Below are 16165 nucleotides of genomic sequence, written 5' to 3'. Positions count from 1 at the left end.
CCACCCATTCTTCCATCAAAAAGTTGGAACAACATAGAGGCTCCAATATATACCTTTTGGATTTGATCATTACATCCTGTGAGACTTGACATTTTCTAATGGCTTGAATCCTAAAAGTATCTGTGGACTGAGCCACATAATATTTACCCTTTTGCCCTGTTGTCTATGAGAAATAATTCTTGAGCTTGGACCAGACCTAATGAGGGCCAGGATAGTGACGTACTACATACAGCATCCCCCACCCAGGATTCTGCGGAACATATGCTGTGCTGGCATTGACTGTTCCAGTAGAGATCCAGGAAAATGTGTTATCCTTAGACACCGTTGCCACAGCAGCATCAAAAGGAGATACTTGAGTCTAATAATCAGGAGAAGAAGGGCCAGGAGCTGTTTCATCATATGATGATGAACAGTGATGTTTCCTCTCCAAGTTCCTTTGCATTTCGGTGCCATCATCCCAACATCTGCACTTGCTCTCTCGCATACATTGACAAAAGATTCCAAAGAGTGGTGTTCATCCTTTGTTCAGGTCCTAAATTATCTGCATTTCCTTACTGTTATTTTTTTAATCCATATGGATACAAAAAAGAAATAATCAGGTATGAGGGAAACAATGTGTATATGTCTGGAAAACAGCTCAACCACTTAACGCACGCTGTTCCTCCTACGGGACGGGACGGATGTTAGGAGGTAGCCACAAGTTCTTCTGGATGTTTTAAACACCAACCCTTAAACATATATATTCATGCCGTACATCGTTGGAAAGCTTAGATTGTCCTGATTCATTCAAGACCACTCACGACTTATATGGTTGCTCACAGCCGTAATAGTATTAGTGATTAGCTCGGCTAGCCCCTGAGCTAAGTAAGAAAAGCTACATACCTTCAAAGTCTTCCCTTTATCCACAACGATCATCTTATGACTCAGCACTTTCTGCTCGCCAAGTATCCATTCTTGTGAAATATGAAATCCGTTTCCATAAAACCGAAATACTTTCCTCAATATGTCAACATGTATTTAGTCCAACACGTAACGTAATAACACAAATAACAAACCATCTACGGTCCGTTTACGTCATTTCCTGACCTGCGCGTCCATCTCAGAGTACACGTGACTAGATGTTTACGACCGTGAGCCTCTTCTGCTTCTGACGACACCACACACCAGCCAATCGGTGTTTAGGATTAGGCAGTACATGTCTCCAAAGCCAATGAGGACATGTGACCGACAACAATGACGACATGGCTTTGATTGACAGCTGTTCTAGCCTATCGAAATATTCGGTGAAATGAAGTTGATAACCTTTTAGCCAATAGTCAGAGGTTTCCAACGGTGTATGACCTTCTCTTTTTACAGTCTATGTGTATGACACTAAGCTATTAAGTTTGGCTGTCCATAAACAAACTCCAAGCGTAACCGGCGTGCGCCCTGTGCGTAAAAGAGTTGAACCATATATCATTACGCACTCGGCATTTTGGTACACGGTTGGTTCTTCTTCGACTTAACATATGACTTATACCAAAATAAACAGATAGATAGATAGATAGATATGGCCAAACAAAAAAATATGGTTATATGTAATAATAATAATAATAATAATAATAATATTAATAATAATATGGCGTCAGCTTTCATTAGAGACCAAGATTTTGATTGTAGGCAAAGGGGATGTGAAGTTATAGGTGTTTGATTGTGGTTATACAGCTTTGGTAACCAAGTGTCCATTTGGAGTCTCCAAAAAGGACTGCATGAAGCCAAGACCTGTGGCTGTGGCCTCATTGTGTCTATATCCTGCTGAGAGGTCCCTGAATGTCTGTACACATGTCATTGTAAAGGCAAACCTATGGGCGAGTAAACAACCCCATCATTGTAACCTCTGCCACTCTTTGTCAGTAAGTCACAGAATCACACAGACACTTTTACAAGAATCCTGAGAGTGTTTCCTTTCCAATGATACCAGACACATCTCTGAGTCTCAAACTATGTGGGATCTGTGCTGCTCACAACTTGGGCATGTTGTTTAGGCTAACAGCATAAAAAACAGGGGCGTGTATTAAGTGGTTAAAAAAAGGATTGTGTATAAGGTCTACAGCTGAAGGAATTTTGTCCTAGTTGCGTCTTCAAAACCACTCAACTGTACCTTCAGAGTGAAAAGTGGATTACGCAAGTTAAATATTTACCTTCCCTTCCAGTGTCCACGCAATGCATTAGAAACATTTATGGTGCAATGAGAGCAGGAGGAAAATAAAAATGCAAGGCACCTCTTCTTTAGGAAACTCTTTGACATCCTAGCAGGGACAACACATGTCAGGAAAACCGTCACAATGAGATGAAGAAATGTCTCAAAAAACAGGAGGTAGGGGGTGATGCCTCCAAGAAATGATGTGACTTCAAACATCTGAATCTGGTTGGGAGCTTCCAATGGCAGCATATTCTAACTAGTATGTCTGACCACCTTCAAGCCTGGAACAAAGAACACAAGTTAGGCTATTAGACAAAAAACTGCTGGCCTTAATTAAGAAGAAGAAAGAAGTGTACATGTACAAAGGGGCAGCAGTGGACATTTGAAGATGCAATACAGACATTCCTCATTGACATCCTTTATTTTCCTTTCTGTTTCTTTCCTAACCTCTTCTCTACTCCTTGTTTTTTTGTTTTGTTTGACATAATGTCTGTAATCATAAGTTTAATATTACTTTCCTTAAACATTGGTTACTTCTTTATTTACATGCCTCTTTCACTTTTCCCCTTTTAAATTTGTGTGGTGTATGTGCACGTCAAGAATGCGCACACACACATATACACACACACACACACACACACACACACACACACACACACTCATATGCACAGACGAACATAGTTGTGTACACACAAACAAAAAAAAGTGTATTTTCAAAAAAACAGCATTTTATCTAATAGAAGCCATCAAGATATTTATTACTTCTAGATGTGCCCAGCTTAGCAACCTCAGATGAGTCAAATCAATTGTTATATCAAGTACAGTTGTGGCAAGAATTTGAAAATATTTGCAGTCATTGGCTGTTAATGTTTTAAGAGCTAAGATGCAGGCTTTAAATTTTGCTGATATCACCTATGAGCAAGGTGAAGTCTTACAGTCCTCTGTCAGCAGGGGCAGGGCTACCTGGGATTGTCTGTAATAAATCAACTAATTAGCATTTGAGAAAAGAAACTGGTTGCAATAACCTAAAACAGACAGCTGGGGGCGACAGTCCCTCATGTTTGTGAATGTGGGGAGACGCTATATAGCAGTCACTTGGTATAATGAAACACTTAGTATTAACACATACATATCCTTAACCTTCCGTTTCAAAGTGTAAACTCCCCAACAGGCAATAGCAGACAATGATTAAAATTAGTTGAGAGTTGGCAGCAATCCTACAAAAAAGTCTCATAATTTAGGCATAGACGGTGCCTGAAGCATTACTCACCAAGTTCACTTCAGGCATTGGCCACAGGACACAGGTTGGCATTGCAGCTCCACGGAATGAATCTCATTTTCATAAAGCTTAGCCGCTTTTAATGGTTTTATTTTCTGGTTACAACTATTAATTATATTCAACCAAAAACTTTAATGGGAACAGTTACTTGCTTACTCCAGTAAACGGCGCCAAATCTACACGTCCAAAACTCTACTGCTTTCAGTGCACCTCGTAACTTTCTAAATCCTCCTCTATCGTAAGTCTCGACTGATGTCCACTTAACCTGAAACTGTTTTAAATTGGCAATGCTTCAATTGCCAGATGCACGTAATAGGCAAATGAAAGCTTTGTAGCTTTTTTTAACAGCTGTTATTGTTGCATGTCAATGTATCTCTGTATCAAATTTTTACATTTCTGACAGCCCCTGAAGGCAGCATTTGAAGTGAAGTTTTCTTCCGCGTTTACCTGGAGCCGTAAAGACAGGGGCGTTTTCAAATGAGTGTACTTTTTATTTAATTGGGGTGGAGACAAACACAGCTTTGAATTGCTACTTCGATAAAGCATAAATGTATCCTTGTATCGAAAGTAGAGAGAAAGGGAAATGAGCATAAGAAGTTAAAGAAAAGTTACAAACCGAAGGAAATTCAGAAAGTTTTTGTTTCGCTTCAGCTGAAGTCCGTGCGGGTCGCGAACAGCTCACGATGGGATGTTGTAGCAGTACAGAGGTAAGTTTAGCTAAAATACGAGGGGAAGTTGTGGCTACTTGAAAGATATAACGCTAAAATTCAAAAAGGAGTTGAGCGTGTAACGTGATATGTAACGTCACGTCTACAGTCATCAGCTTGTTTTCAACAAAAACAACACAGCGGGGTTGTTTGCTGGCTTTGGAGCAGCGGGGAGGTTACTACACTGCACTCACACCAATAACCACAGCAAAATTTGAGTATAACTGGCTATATTATTTATGCCTTGGAAGGGTAAACGTGACTGGGAACCACTGGAGGACCGGAGCTGCACGGACATCCCATGGCTCATCATATTCACACTGTTTTGTATCGGAATGGTAAGTGTCATGCTAGATGAGAGTGTGCAATTGGTGTAGGAAAACTATGCAGTAAGTCATACCTTCATGAAAGTTACCATGTTTTAAAAAAAAATCGAAACAGTTTTAGAAAGGTCATTTTGGAGACTGCTGCTGCTGTGTGGCTGTTAAATTGTATTGCGTTGTATTGGGAGGTGTTTATAATAATTTCTTGCCCCCACTGAGGGTAGTGAAGAGGGTGTTTTGCATAACTTGACATAGCTTCACGTCCAAGATATAGGTCTAAAATAGATAATAGGTAAAGGTACACTGAATAAACATGCGTTCATGCATTTGAGTATGCAAACATCATGCATACTCAAATACATTATACTATTTACCATGTGCAAAGGATACAAGTTGATGCACATATAAAAAAGCCAAACATTTGATGGAGAGGTGCAAAAAAAAACAAAAAAAACCCTCTGAGAGTCTTAATCAGGGCACTCTCCAATGCATAACTTGCTCAATTATAAAAGGAGAAATATTAAAAGGTTGCAAAAAAAAAGAGTAAAAATACAAAAACTGAGCTTACACATACTGGCAGACATCTATACAAGTACACAAAGCAATTCATTACTAGTTGTTAGTGGACAGCTTACAAAGATAATCCATAAGGGTAACATTGTAGAGATTCTTAAATTTTGCAGCTGCTAAGTTTTAATTATAAGATGACCGAGTGTTACATATCATTGAACCTCTGTAAATGAAAGCAAACTCTAATTGAGATGTTTAAGCCTTCAAAATAGCCATAAAGTTAAATCAACACCTCCATAAAAAGTTATAACTAAACTTGAGTATTATAACCTTCATGAAGGTTGCAGGGCTACTGCTTTAGACTATGTTTGTTTCAACAAGGTGTAGCTAATGAACTGACCAGTTATTATTACATGTAACTGTATGCTTTATTCACTAATTGATGACTACATAGAAATCAGTGACGTGGCCCCTTTTCAATGCAAACAGTTACTTACCTTTGGCATAACAGCCCTGCAGTAAATTCAGCTTATGTTTGAACTGATGTGGTTTGAGGTGTTTATTCAACTTTATTGTGAGTTAAGTTGAGATTTATTGTGGCATATTGAAAGATTAATATTTAGTCTTTCCTCTTTGGTATTACATAAGAAACACACCTACAGTACCAGTCAAAGGTTTGGACACACTGTCTCATTAATGTGAATTGTAAACTGTGTCCAAACTGTTGACTGGTACTGTATGTATAAAAACAATTCAACAGTGTCACAAACTACAGCATCCAAACGTGACCACAAAGTTGAAACAACACCTCTCTTTAAACAAAAACAGAACATTCATGAACTTTCATGACACTTTAGTTTCATTTTAGATAGATGTATCTGATAAAATGGAGATTAAGTGCTTGCTACAAACGTTTCCATTTTTGTTGATTGAAAATGAAAAAGCATGTCTTGATTCTAGATTTCCTTGAAAATAACCTATTAAAAACTACTGCATTGTGCTGCATGCTTATTAATGTACAGAATATTTGTTTTTCACTGGCAATAATTATTATTACCTACTCTGTGTGTCGTGCAGGCGTGTATTTGTGGCTTCACCATCGCCACAGGAGGTGCCTCCAGGATTATCTCAGGATATGACAGTTACGGCAACATCTGCGGCCAGAACAACAGCAAGATTGAAGGAGTAGAACTCAGTGGACGAAACATGAGAGAGAACAAGTTAGTCTGATGTGATATTAAGGTCTTAACAGGGATATTTACACCAGATCCATCATTTTCTGTCACTAGAGGGTGACACTCTTTTTGGATGATACACTCAAATCCCTGCTTTCATTTTAAGTACTTTTATTTGATGTTTTTTTTTCTAATTAGATCACTAACAGTGCCAGAACATTATGTGATGGGTTCTGTACATCCATGTAGGCATGCCATGTTGAGTCCTCATTTGCCCCCCCCCCCCCGGCAATCATTGCATGTGTGCATGCAAGGATTGCATCATGTAATCTAATTTGCTACAAACAATCTGTTGCTGCATTTGTAAACACTTTAACTAAAGCTCCTTTTCTGTCTTACAAAGTTGATAAGGTTGAGTTGTCCAGCACACTGATTTTAACTACTCACATTTACTTGAGCATTACATATCCCAAATAGCAGTGTGATCATTCACTCTTCTTAGATGAAAGCTGTCCACAGAAAATGAGTCAGACAAATGTTATAAAATGTTAGGAAAAAAACTCTCAGTGTTTTCTCTGGCCATGACTGATGTTTGGTCTGTGGAAGTGACATGATTTGCATAAACTGATGGAGATTAAGATGTCACCATTCAGAAGATTAATATAGACAGATTTCACCAGCAAGGAGCTACGATATCCTGTGGTTGCAATGTTTTGCTGCTTAAATTAGAGTAGTGTAGTATAAGAGCATAACTTCTTGTTCATAATTTCTTACATAGTAAATGAAGGTTAATGTGATATTTTTATCATCTAGAAAGAATTGTCACACAATCTTCTCTTTGTAGAATTTTTGTGAGAAGTCTTTTATCAAATTCCTCCTTTTCGGGCAGTAGCTTTCCATCAGCATGCAGTCTACAGGCCCAGTTTCACTGAAACAATGGGTCATGCTTTATTGATGGGCTGATTGCCCATGGAGGCTTTGAATAAAAGGCGTTTCTGCTACAAAGACGGATCTGTGTGACAGGGTAGCAAATGTCACCATCTTTCATTTTCTGCCAAGACAGTCCCAGCTGGCATAGTAATAACCACATCTACATCTCTCATATTTTGATCAAAGAAAAGTTGTGGAATACTGTTTCTTATATTGGAAGAATCTGTGTCAGAGAACTTTATACTTGAGTTAATTCATCTGAAATTCTGATTTTTCTATCTGTTAGATATGTCTTCTTTCTAGACCCATGCAACCTCGACATCATTAACAGGAAGATCAAGTCCATTGCCTTGTGTGTTTCCAAATGCCCTGCTACTGAATTGAAGACACTCAATGATGTAAAGCAGTTTGCTCTGAATAATGGTGAGAAATACTGCACATATGAAAACATTTCAGAGAAAAAATGATCCTTTTGTATGAATTACGTGTTGCATTGTATTGATATTTTCATACATATGTGACATTTTTAAAGGACTTCTTTTTTTAACATGAAGTCAGGTGCTCAAATGAACATTATTATTATTATTTTTTTTTTGCCATAATCTTTCCTCCTGTTCATACTGACCATTAGACGATCCCTTCATAATGCATTTACAGTGTAAGTCCACAAGCCTCCTTCTGTATAAAAATGTATTTATAGTTTATTGTAAACTAATGAAGCTTCTGCTGTCTAAATTAGCCAAATACAGTCTTTTTAGTGCCAAAGTCCGTCTTTTTGTTACTATACTTCCACCACAGTTCAACAGGGAGACACTGTCCGAGGAAACACACGGAGAGGATTTGATGATAAAAAGACTGTAGATTTGTCAGATGTCCTCTTCATATGCCTAACTCAGACTGCTGAAGCCTCATACAAGCCTCATATCAATTTTTAAATACATTTTTTGCCAAAATGACTGTGTGGACACACTGTGCTTTTGAGGCCCCATCACTCGCATTGAAAGTGCATTTGAAGGGGATCTTTTAATAGCAATATGAACAGGAGGAATGATTACAACGAGAAAAACCTATTCAAGTGTTCATATGGGCACCTGGCTGTTGACAAGACAAGTCAATTATACATTAAATATGTTAAATATCACTGTAAAATGAACTTGATGTTTGAAGGTTTCAGAATATTTTAATGAAACTCAATGTGTAATTTATTTTTTGTTTTTCTGTCAATAGGATCTGAACTCTGCACCTATGATATTAAACCTGGAAGATACCCAAGCTATCCAAACAAATGTCCCAAACTCCCTGTTCCACCAAGGTAATTACGCTTTTGATAAACAGGATAGATGGGAAACGGATAACATCTCCCACATGTAACCATATGACCATAATGGGTGCAGGAAATCTATGATTCACTATCATGAATTCAACTTATTTTGGTGTTTAAGTCCAAAACAAATATTCCTGCTTATACACATTCCATGACCAAAAAAGACCAAATGAATAACCTTAGAAAAGAAATAATTAGTCTGCCACAATCAATAGTGATTATTTGAAAAATAAATTAACCTGTGTTCTTTATCTTTTTCCTATTTGTTTGTAGTAAGTCAATTCCCCTGTTCCACCGTTGTATTCCTGTTGATATTACCTGCTATGCTGAATTCGCCCAGGCATTCGTCACGTTTGTCAGTGACAACAGTGTTCTGCACCGGGTCGTCGCAGGGGTGATGGCCAGCAAGGAAATCATCATGGGCCTTTGCTTGCTGGCTTTAGGTAAAACACAATTGCAGCCGACTTACAGTGTGTATGTGGATATTTTAGGTGAATAATGAAATGTATTCAATGCCAAACAACTGGTATGTTTGTTTATTTTTTTCTGCTGCTCCCACTGCACAGCTGCTAACTAATTGCTCAGGAGGATTCAGTGGGAAGGCAACTTTCGGAAGGGAAGCTATTTTGGTCATAAAAATAACAGGAAATGTCTGAGTGGTTACAGCCATTGTATCTACGGAGGTTTGGCCCTCAAGCATTAATTCAAGATGTGCTCTAACTCCTCCTATTGGTACAGCAAAAAAAAGACAGAACTGCTCACATGTCAGTCAGTTTCAGGCATCTGTCATCTTAGTTATTTAATCTGTCAGCTGTGTGGTTAGTTGTCAAAGCTAGATGACTCATAGCAGTTCCTAACATGGGATGTCTTGCTTTCGTCATTCATAGCTTCTGCTTCTTGTTTTATTGTTTGAATGAAATGCAAACCCATGGCTTAGACAAAAACTTTATTAATCCCTTTGGGCAGGTTCCCTCAGGGTAACTGTGGATCCAGCAGCATTACAATGCAATTTAAAAAGATAGAAAAGCAGCACACAAGAAAAATGAAAAAAGAAGTAAAGGACACATAAGTACTTTGCATAGTTGTATGCATTTTATTTATTTATGTATTTAACATAAAGCAATGTTTTATCAAACCTTGCAATATACAGATAGCTGGATATAGAGCTGCTGCAATTAGTCAGTTAATCAATTAGCAGATCAACTATTCTAAAAATGCCAAACATTTGCTGGTTCCAGCTCCTCTATTTTAAGGTTTTTATGTTTTCTTTGTCCTTTCGGATAGAAAACTGAATGTATTTGGGTTTTGAACTGTTAGTCATACAAAACAAAATATTTGAAGGTGTCAAATTTTATAGACAAAAATGACTAAATAATTAAGGGCTTTCACACCAACACTAAACGCAGCACTAAACAGTCCATTCGGACCAAAAGCTCTTAGTTCGGTTCGTTTTCGTTGGTGTGAAAGCATCAATTGCACTCAGGTGCACACTAAATCAAGCGGACCGAGACCTCCAAAAAGAGGTGGTCTCGGTCCGCTTGACTCCGCACCAAATGCCGACCTACCGGAAGATGAGGGAACGTCAATCGGACCAATCTTGATTCGTTTGCAGGTGTGAACGTGGACCACACCGCAGCCTGTATGCTACATAGTAACAATTTTACTGCCTGGTGCGGTCCAAATAATTGAACTAGTGGTGTGAAAGCGCCCTAATCAAGAACATATTTGGCTAATAAAAATAATCAATAGTTGCAGCCCTTGCTTGATATTACTTCTTTTATGTTTGTATTGTTTGACATATTTATGAGATACATTATGTTTTTATCTCTGATGCAGTTCTGTCCCTGATCATGATGGTTGTCATCCGTTACATCTCCAAAGTACTGGTGTGGATTCTAACAGTTCTGGTAGTCATTGGCACCATAGGTAACTATCAAAACCAACATAGTGTTAGAGTTTTAAATTGTTTAATTCAGGTACTCTTGTATTCTTACATTATATTATGCTGATACAAAACAATATAGATCGTTTTGGATCCCAGTAATATTTGACCACTTTTGGACACTACACATACCTATGGATGCGATCTTTTGCAGGTGGGACAGGTGTCCTCTGGTGGCTGTATGTGGACCACAGGAACGCCCTTAATAGCAAAACCAACACAGTATTTGGAAGGGAAGTGGGTGCGGACAATGTCAAGGCCCTACTTGTGTATGCAATTGGTGCTACAATTTTCACGGTATGTATGAACATGTTTTGTACATGTACGCTTTTAGTATGTTAAATAAGTGACATTCTGACCTGATTATGACTCTAGATGAATAATTAAATGACCTTCATCTAGATTCATCTCGTTGGGATCATGAATATCGGTGCAAAATTTAAATGTGATAGTGGTCAATAGTTGTTGAGATATTCCACCAACACACAGATCCCTACGTGGCTTAAAACAACCTATGTGTTTTTACAGACAGTTGTGTAGGAAGGTTAAACTTTCTACTAATACAAAGGAAGAGCTTAAATTTACTTTTCTAACTCCACAGCTTTATTAAGCGTTTTTTTTTTTCAGTTGACTAGAAAACTCTTTGTGTAACCCTCCAGGTAATCCTCCTGCTGGTGATGTTTTTTATGAGGAAGCGGGTGGCTCTCACCATTTCTCTGTTCCATGTCGCTGGTAAAGTGTTCATCCATCTGCCCCTGCTGGCCGTGCAGCCTTTCTGGACCTTCCTCTGCTTGATGCTCTTCTGGGTCTACTGGATTGCTGTGCTTCTCTTCCTTGGGACTGCAGGTTAGGAGGAAGGCTACTAATAGTTAATTCATGTAGATGTTTGACATATTTTATTTTATAACTGATGTCTCTGGCACTCCAAAATACTTTTAAATTTAAGTGCAGCACATAGATTAGTTTCTTATGCTAGATGATGTTAGTGATACCATTTCCAAACAAGTGGAACAAGTTTGTTATTTGTGACATTTTGTCCTTGTTTGGTGGCATGACTAAACTCCCACATTATGAATCTTGTGCCAGTCTCGTGATGTGGGAGGATGGAGTCAAAGAACAGCTTCTCTCTTCATCTCCCACTTCTCTATTCTTCTGTGTTGATTTTAATTTAATTCTTTTTTTAAACATCAGGCGATAGCAAGTGAAGCTAAAATCTCACATTTTCTGTCGTCATATTTACTGTTTTTTGGGGTTTGTGGTAAGTGTGGAAAAGTAATAATGTTAAAGTGAAAATACAAATTAGCTGCTCACTGTAAACTCTAAACACTCTCAGTCTCTTTGCAATCACTTTGTCAAATATACCATGTAGTGAATATTTCCTAATTTGTATCTATTGGTTAGATTTATTCATTTTAATTCTTAACTTGTAAGGGTTAGGGTTAGGGTTAAAGAGTGGCCTTCTTTTTGAAAGTGTGCAAGAACAGATGGTACATATCATGGTTATTAACAAATCAAATATAGCATATTTTCATGTGCATGTCAGACAGTTTTTTTCTATATGGATTTGGGAATTGCATGAAACAATACATTGATAATAAGTAAATATCAGACAGGTAAAGTTTATTGTGTTTGTTTCCAGGTAGGATGCATGAGAGTACTAAGGAAATACAGAATGATGAACAGTATAAGCACAAATTAAAGTGTGAACACTGAAACAAGCCAAACTCAAGCCTTCATTCCCTCACAGGAACATCTGTGAAGAACAACTCTACAAATCTGGTTGAATATCAGATGTCTGGTCCTCTTCAGTACACGGTGTGGTATCACGCTGTTGGTCTCATCTGGATCAGTGAGTTCATTCTTGCCTTCCAGCAGATGACCATTGCCGGAGCTGTGGTCACTTACTACTTCACAAGGTAGAGAACAAGTAGTGGAAAATAACTGGCATTTTGTTGGCATCATAAAGAAAGCTCAGTGTTGCATTTGCTGTCATATTTATTTGATAGCTAATTTTTTATGCTGTGTGATGTCAAGAACGGCATGCCTTCTTTCTGTGTGTGATTAACTTAAAGTCATCATCAGAGCATCTGATACTTCTGTAGTGTCACTTATGTCAAAGTACAACAGAATATAGGGAGAGGTATAATTTCGAAGGGCTTTGATGGAATCCAGATTTGCTCAAAAGTTGGCTTAGCAAATACACCACAACACAGAGCTGTAGAGATATGCTGTTGTATGGAGATGTACTGTAGAGTAGGGGTTTTCAGAGTCCGAGACTGTGATTAAAATACTTCAGACTAACCAAATACATAACAAGGTCTGTCTGAAGGTGTTTATTTGTTTGTGACTCTGGGAAAGTGGGAAAAATAGTAAAATTCCCAAAAACCACTGAATCTCTGAACTATCTCTTTAACCAAATCACACACATTAAGGTTATTCTATGTGGTCTCGTTTTGATATGTAATGTTATGTTAATGTAATATTTGTCACTCCCATTCACTAAGCCTTCCCCTAAACTGTTTCTCACTCACATTGTTAGATCAGTAATTTGTAATTTTTATTTGATTTAAATAGGGATAGTTCAAAATGAAACACTTGCCTTGTTTAAAATAAGGAGAGATGTATTGCACAGGGTTTTAGCAAGTTGCTATTTTCCCACTCGTAGTCCCTGGGCAGGTAGATGGAGTATACAATAAATTTAAATCAATAAGTGGAGATTAGGATGAGGGAGAAATTAATAAATTGGAGTACAACTATACTCTCATTTGATGATGGGATACATAAATTCAAAAAATATTCTAATGTTTTACAGGAAGAGAAGAGAGAAAGATTTTTGATAATAAGAAATACTCAATAGGCATGATATGTATTATGTTATATATCGACAGAAACCCAGGGACACAAAATTCATTTTTAATACTTCTCTTTAAGGAATAAATCTAAAATGCCGGCAACTCCCATCCTTTCTGCTATGCTGCGTACCATCCGGTACCACTTGGGTACTATAGCCAAAGGCTCCTTCATCATCACACTGGTTAAGATCCCTCGTCTCATCCTAACATACATTCACAGTCAACTCAAAGGAAAGGTGAGCTGTGAAATTTTACAGTTTATTTAAAATTGTTGCAAAACTCCATTTTTGCTCATATTAAGCCTGTCAGTTGTTACTTTATGGGTGCTTTTATACATTTTTGTTATGTTTTTTAACATTTGAATTGAATTGATAGGAAAATGCCTGCGCTCGCTGTATGCTGAAAGCCTGTGTCTGCTGCTTGTGGTGTCTTGAAAAGTGTCTAGCATACTTGAATCAAGTAAGTAATCTCTTGAAGAAAAGCAAGTGTGTTGTGGGTACAAGATGCCAGACATTTACAGTGTACACATCTGTATCTCATTATTTCAGAATGCCTACACTGCGACAGCCATCAACAGCACTAGTTTCTGCACCTCAGCCCGTGATGCTTTTGTTATCCTGGTGGAGAACGCCCTCAGAGTGGCTGCCATAAACACTGTGGGCGACTTTGTCCTCTTCTTGGGAAAGGTACTGCATCAAATAGTTGGGCCTCTTGGCTGCTGATGTTTTTCCATTTAACAATTTTTGAGTTTTAAATGTGAGATTCTCCCCCTGCTTGACTGGTGTTTTTTAACCAGCATCATATTTATGTTCTCAGGTGCTCATAGTCTCGTGTACAGCTTTTGCTGGTGTCCTGGCCCTGAATTACCAGAGAGAGTACACTGTGTGGGTCCTGCCTCTACTCATCGTCTCTCTGTTTGCCTTCCTGGTGGCCCACTGCTTCCTTTCTGTCTTTGAGAATGTGGTTGACGTTCTCTTCCTCTGCTTTGCCATTGATTCAAAGTATAATGATGGCAGCCCCGGGCGGGAGTACTACATGGACAAGGCCTTAATGGTGAGAGCAGAACATATATGTACTGTATAAATCATAATCACGATTATTTTGATCAATATTGAAATTGCGATTATAAAATACGATTATTCATAGATTTGTAAACATAAGCATTTATTGAACCACCAGAACTCAACTTGAAATATATTTGAACAGGACAACCAGACATAAATTAAAATCAAGAAAAAAAAATAATGATAAATGGAAATAATAATAGCAATATGTAAAAACAATAAATAAAAATAGCCAAAACCTACCAGAACAAAAATCCCCTGGCCGTGGGTGCAGAAGACACTATATTTCGACATAGTTTGCACACTATTTTTGTTCGTCCAACAACTTAAAGCCAAAGGGCCCCATTTTAACGATCTATATAGCGCATGGTGTGAAGTCTTTGGGGCGGATCCAAATCCACTTTTGCTATTTTAACGGCAGAAAAATTGTCACTGTGCCAGGCGCATGGTCTAAAAGGGATGGACTTAAGTCCCCTCATTAATCATAGGTGTGTTTTGCGGTAAACCAATCAGAGTGTCATCTCCCATTCCCTTTAATATCCAGGAACGCTGTCACTTTGGCGCTGTCACATTACGTTTTTATAATCGTAGGAGGCCAAAATTGATATCGCGATTAAAATTCAATTCAATTAATCTTCATTTTTTTTGCATTTTTGCCCTTCCCTACTCCCATCCAGATTGAAGTTTTAGAAGCTTTATGTGTTTTTTGATTGTTTTCCAGATTTAAAATGTTTTATTTGTCATTTATAGTTTGACACAGTGCTTGAGTAAAGTCAACATTTCCTTTTTTCTGTTGTGAAATGGCAACTTACATTTTTAACTGCTTCGTCCAGTTCAAAATGATTAATTTGAAGAATAATTTGTAATCTAGTACAAATTCTTTTTATTGTCAAAACCATATTCTGTTAGATAGATATTAATGTCAATGAATGTCTTTCCCTGCCCAGGAATTTGTTGAGAATAGTAAGAAGATGGCTCGGCACAAAGGAGATGATGCAGATGGACGTGAAATGAAGTCCATGGTGAGTTAAAAAGTCTTTGTGGTCCTATCTGTATGGTGTAAGCTGTTTCATGGTTAGGGTTAGGTTACTAACTCCGAACAAGTAAAATAAGCAAACCAACTGGTTCGGAACAATGCATAAATAGCAGAATTGTAATTATGAATGACAATCTAATGATAACATAGTGAGTAAATATTTATTCCTTGTTTTTTGTCTTGCAGGCACGTGGAGGAACTTTAGCCTGACCAAGTAACAGATGCCAAAACCTTTTTCACATCAATGCTCTTCATAGAGAAGTTGCAAAAGATGAGTTTTATTTTTTATTTCTGAAAAGGAAGTCTTGCAAGTTTAAAGTTTGACACTAATAGTTATAAAAGGGCAAGAGCTCTTGTGGGTTTTTTTATTAATGAGATGGGTTTCTTAGTTTTTTGTCATTGTCAATGTACCTGAGCTTTCCTTTTTTTAAAAAACATTTTAAATAATAGTTTGAACAATTTAACATGGTTTAACATGTTCAGTTTTCGTTGTTAGATAATTAGTGAATAACAGTGTTTTGTCAAAGGCTGTTCGAGATGTTTATTTCTTCTTAAATTTTGTACCTAAATAAATTAAAACTTTCATGATACGATACGATATACTTTATTGTCCCGCTTAGGGATATTTTTCTTGGACTCAGCAACTGCTCCATAAATACCTTGACTGACACAATGACAATAAACAACGTATCACCAGCCATACCATCCCAACAACAATTACATAACAGTATTGCACAAAAACCATTAGATTACACATAAGACATGCATTGACCAATGGAAGAAACACATGCTAAAAGATCACCATCATAAAAGCACTATAAAAGTTATTGCACAATCTTCG

General features: G+C 37.6%; 1 protein-coding gene across 1 annotated transcript; it reads left to right on the top strand.

Moving 5' to 3' along the window:
• Positions 1–3923: 3923 nt before the first annotated feature.
• Positions 3924–15908, top strand: LOC128370879 (choline transporter-like protein 1). The gene is made up of 16 exons (XM_053331067.1): positions 3924–4168; positions 4420–4506; positions 6079–6221; positions 7393–7529; positions 8334–8418; positions 8704–8873; positions 10267–10356; positions 10527–10669; positions 11032–11218; positions 12120–12288; positions 13304–13460; positions 13600–13683; positions 13773–13910; positions 14041–14277; positions 15236–15310; positions 15511–15908. The coding sequence occupies exons 1-16, from the start codon at positions 4145–4147 to the stop codon at positions 15532–15534; spliced, it is 1950 nt and encodes a 649-aa protein (XP_053187042.1). The 5' UTR covers positions 3924–4144; the 3' UTR covers positions 15535–15908.
• The last annotated feature ends 257 nt before the right edge of the window (positions 15909–16165 follow it).

This window comes from Scomber japonicus, chromosome 2, assembly GCF_027409825.1.
Source record: "Scomber japonicus isolate fScoJap1 chromosome 2, fScoJap1.pri, whole genome shotgun sequence".
In the NCBI taxonomy this organism is placed as follows: Eukaryota; Metazoa; Chordata; class Actinopteri; order Scombriformes; family Scombridae; genus Scomber; species Scomber japonicus.
Note: the sequence above shows the minus strand (reverse complement) of the source record. Positions and strands in the feature narration are given on the sequence as shown.

Excerpts from the sequence above, each read along its gene's own strand:
- LOC128370879 (XM_053331067.1), top strand. The coding sequence starts at position 4,145 with ATGGGATGTTGTAGCAGTACAGAG. Across the intron at positions 8,419-8,703 it reads AAACTCCCTGTTCCACCAAG|TAAGTCAATTCCCCTGTTCC; the intron begins GTAATTACGCTT and ends ATTTGTTTGTAG. Across the intron at positions 12,289-13,303 it reads GTCACTTACTACTTCACAAG|GAATAAATCTAAAATGCCGG; the intron begins GTAGAGAACAAG and ends CTTCTCTTTAAG.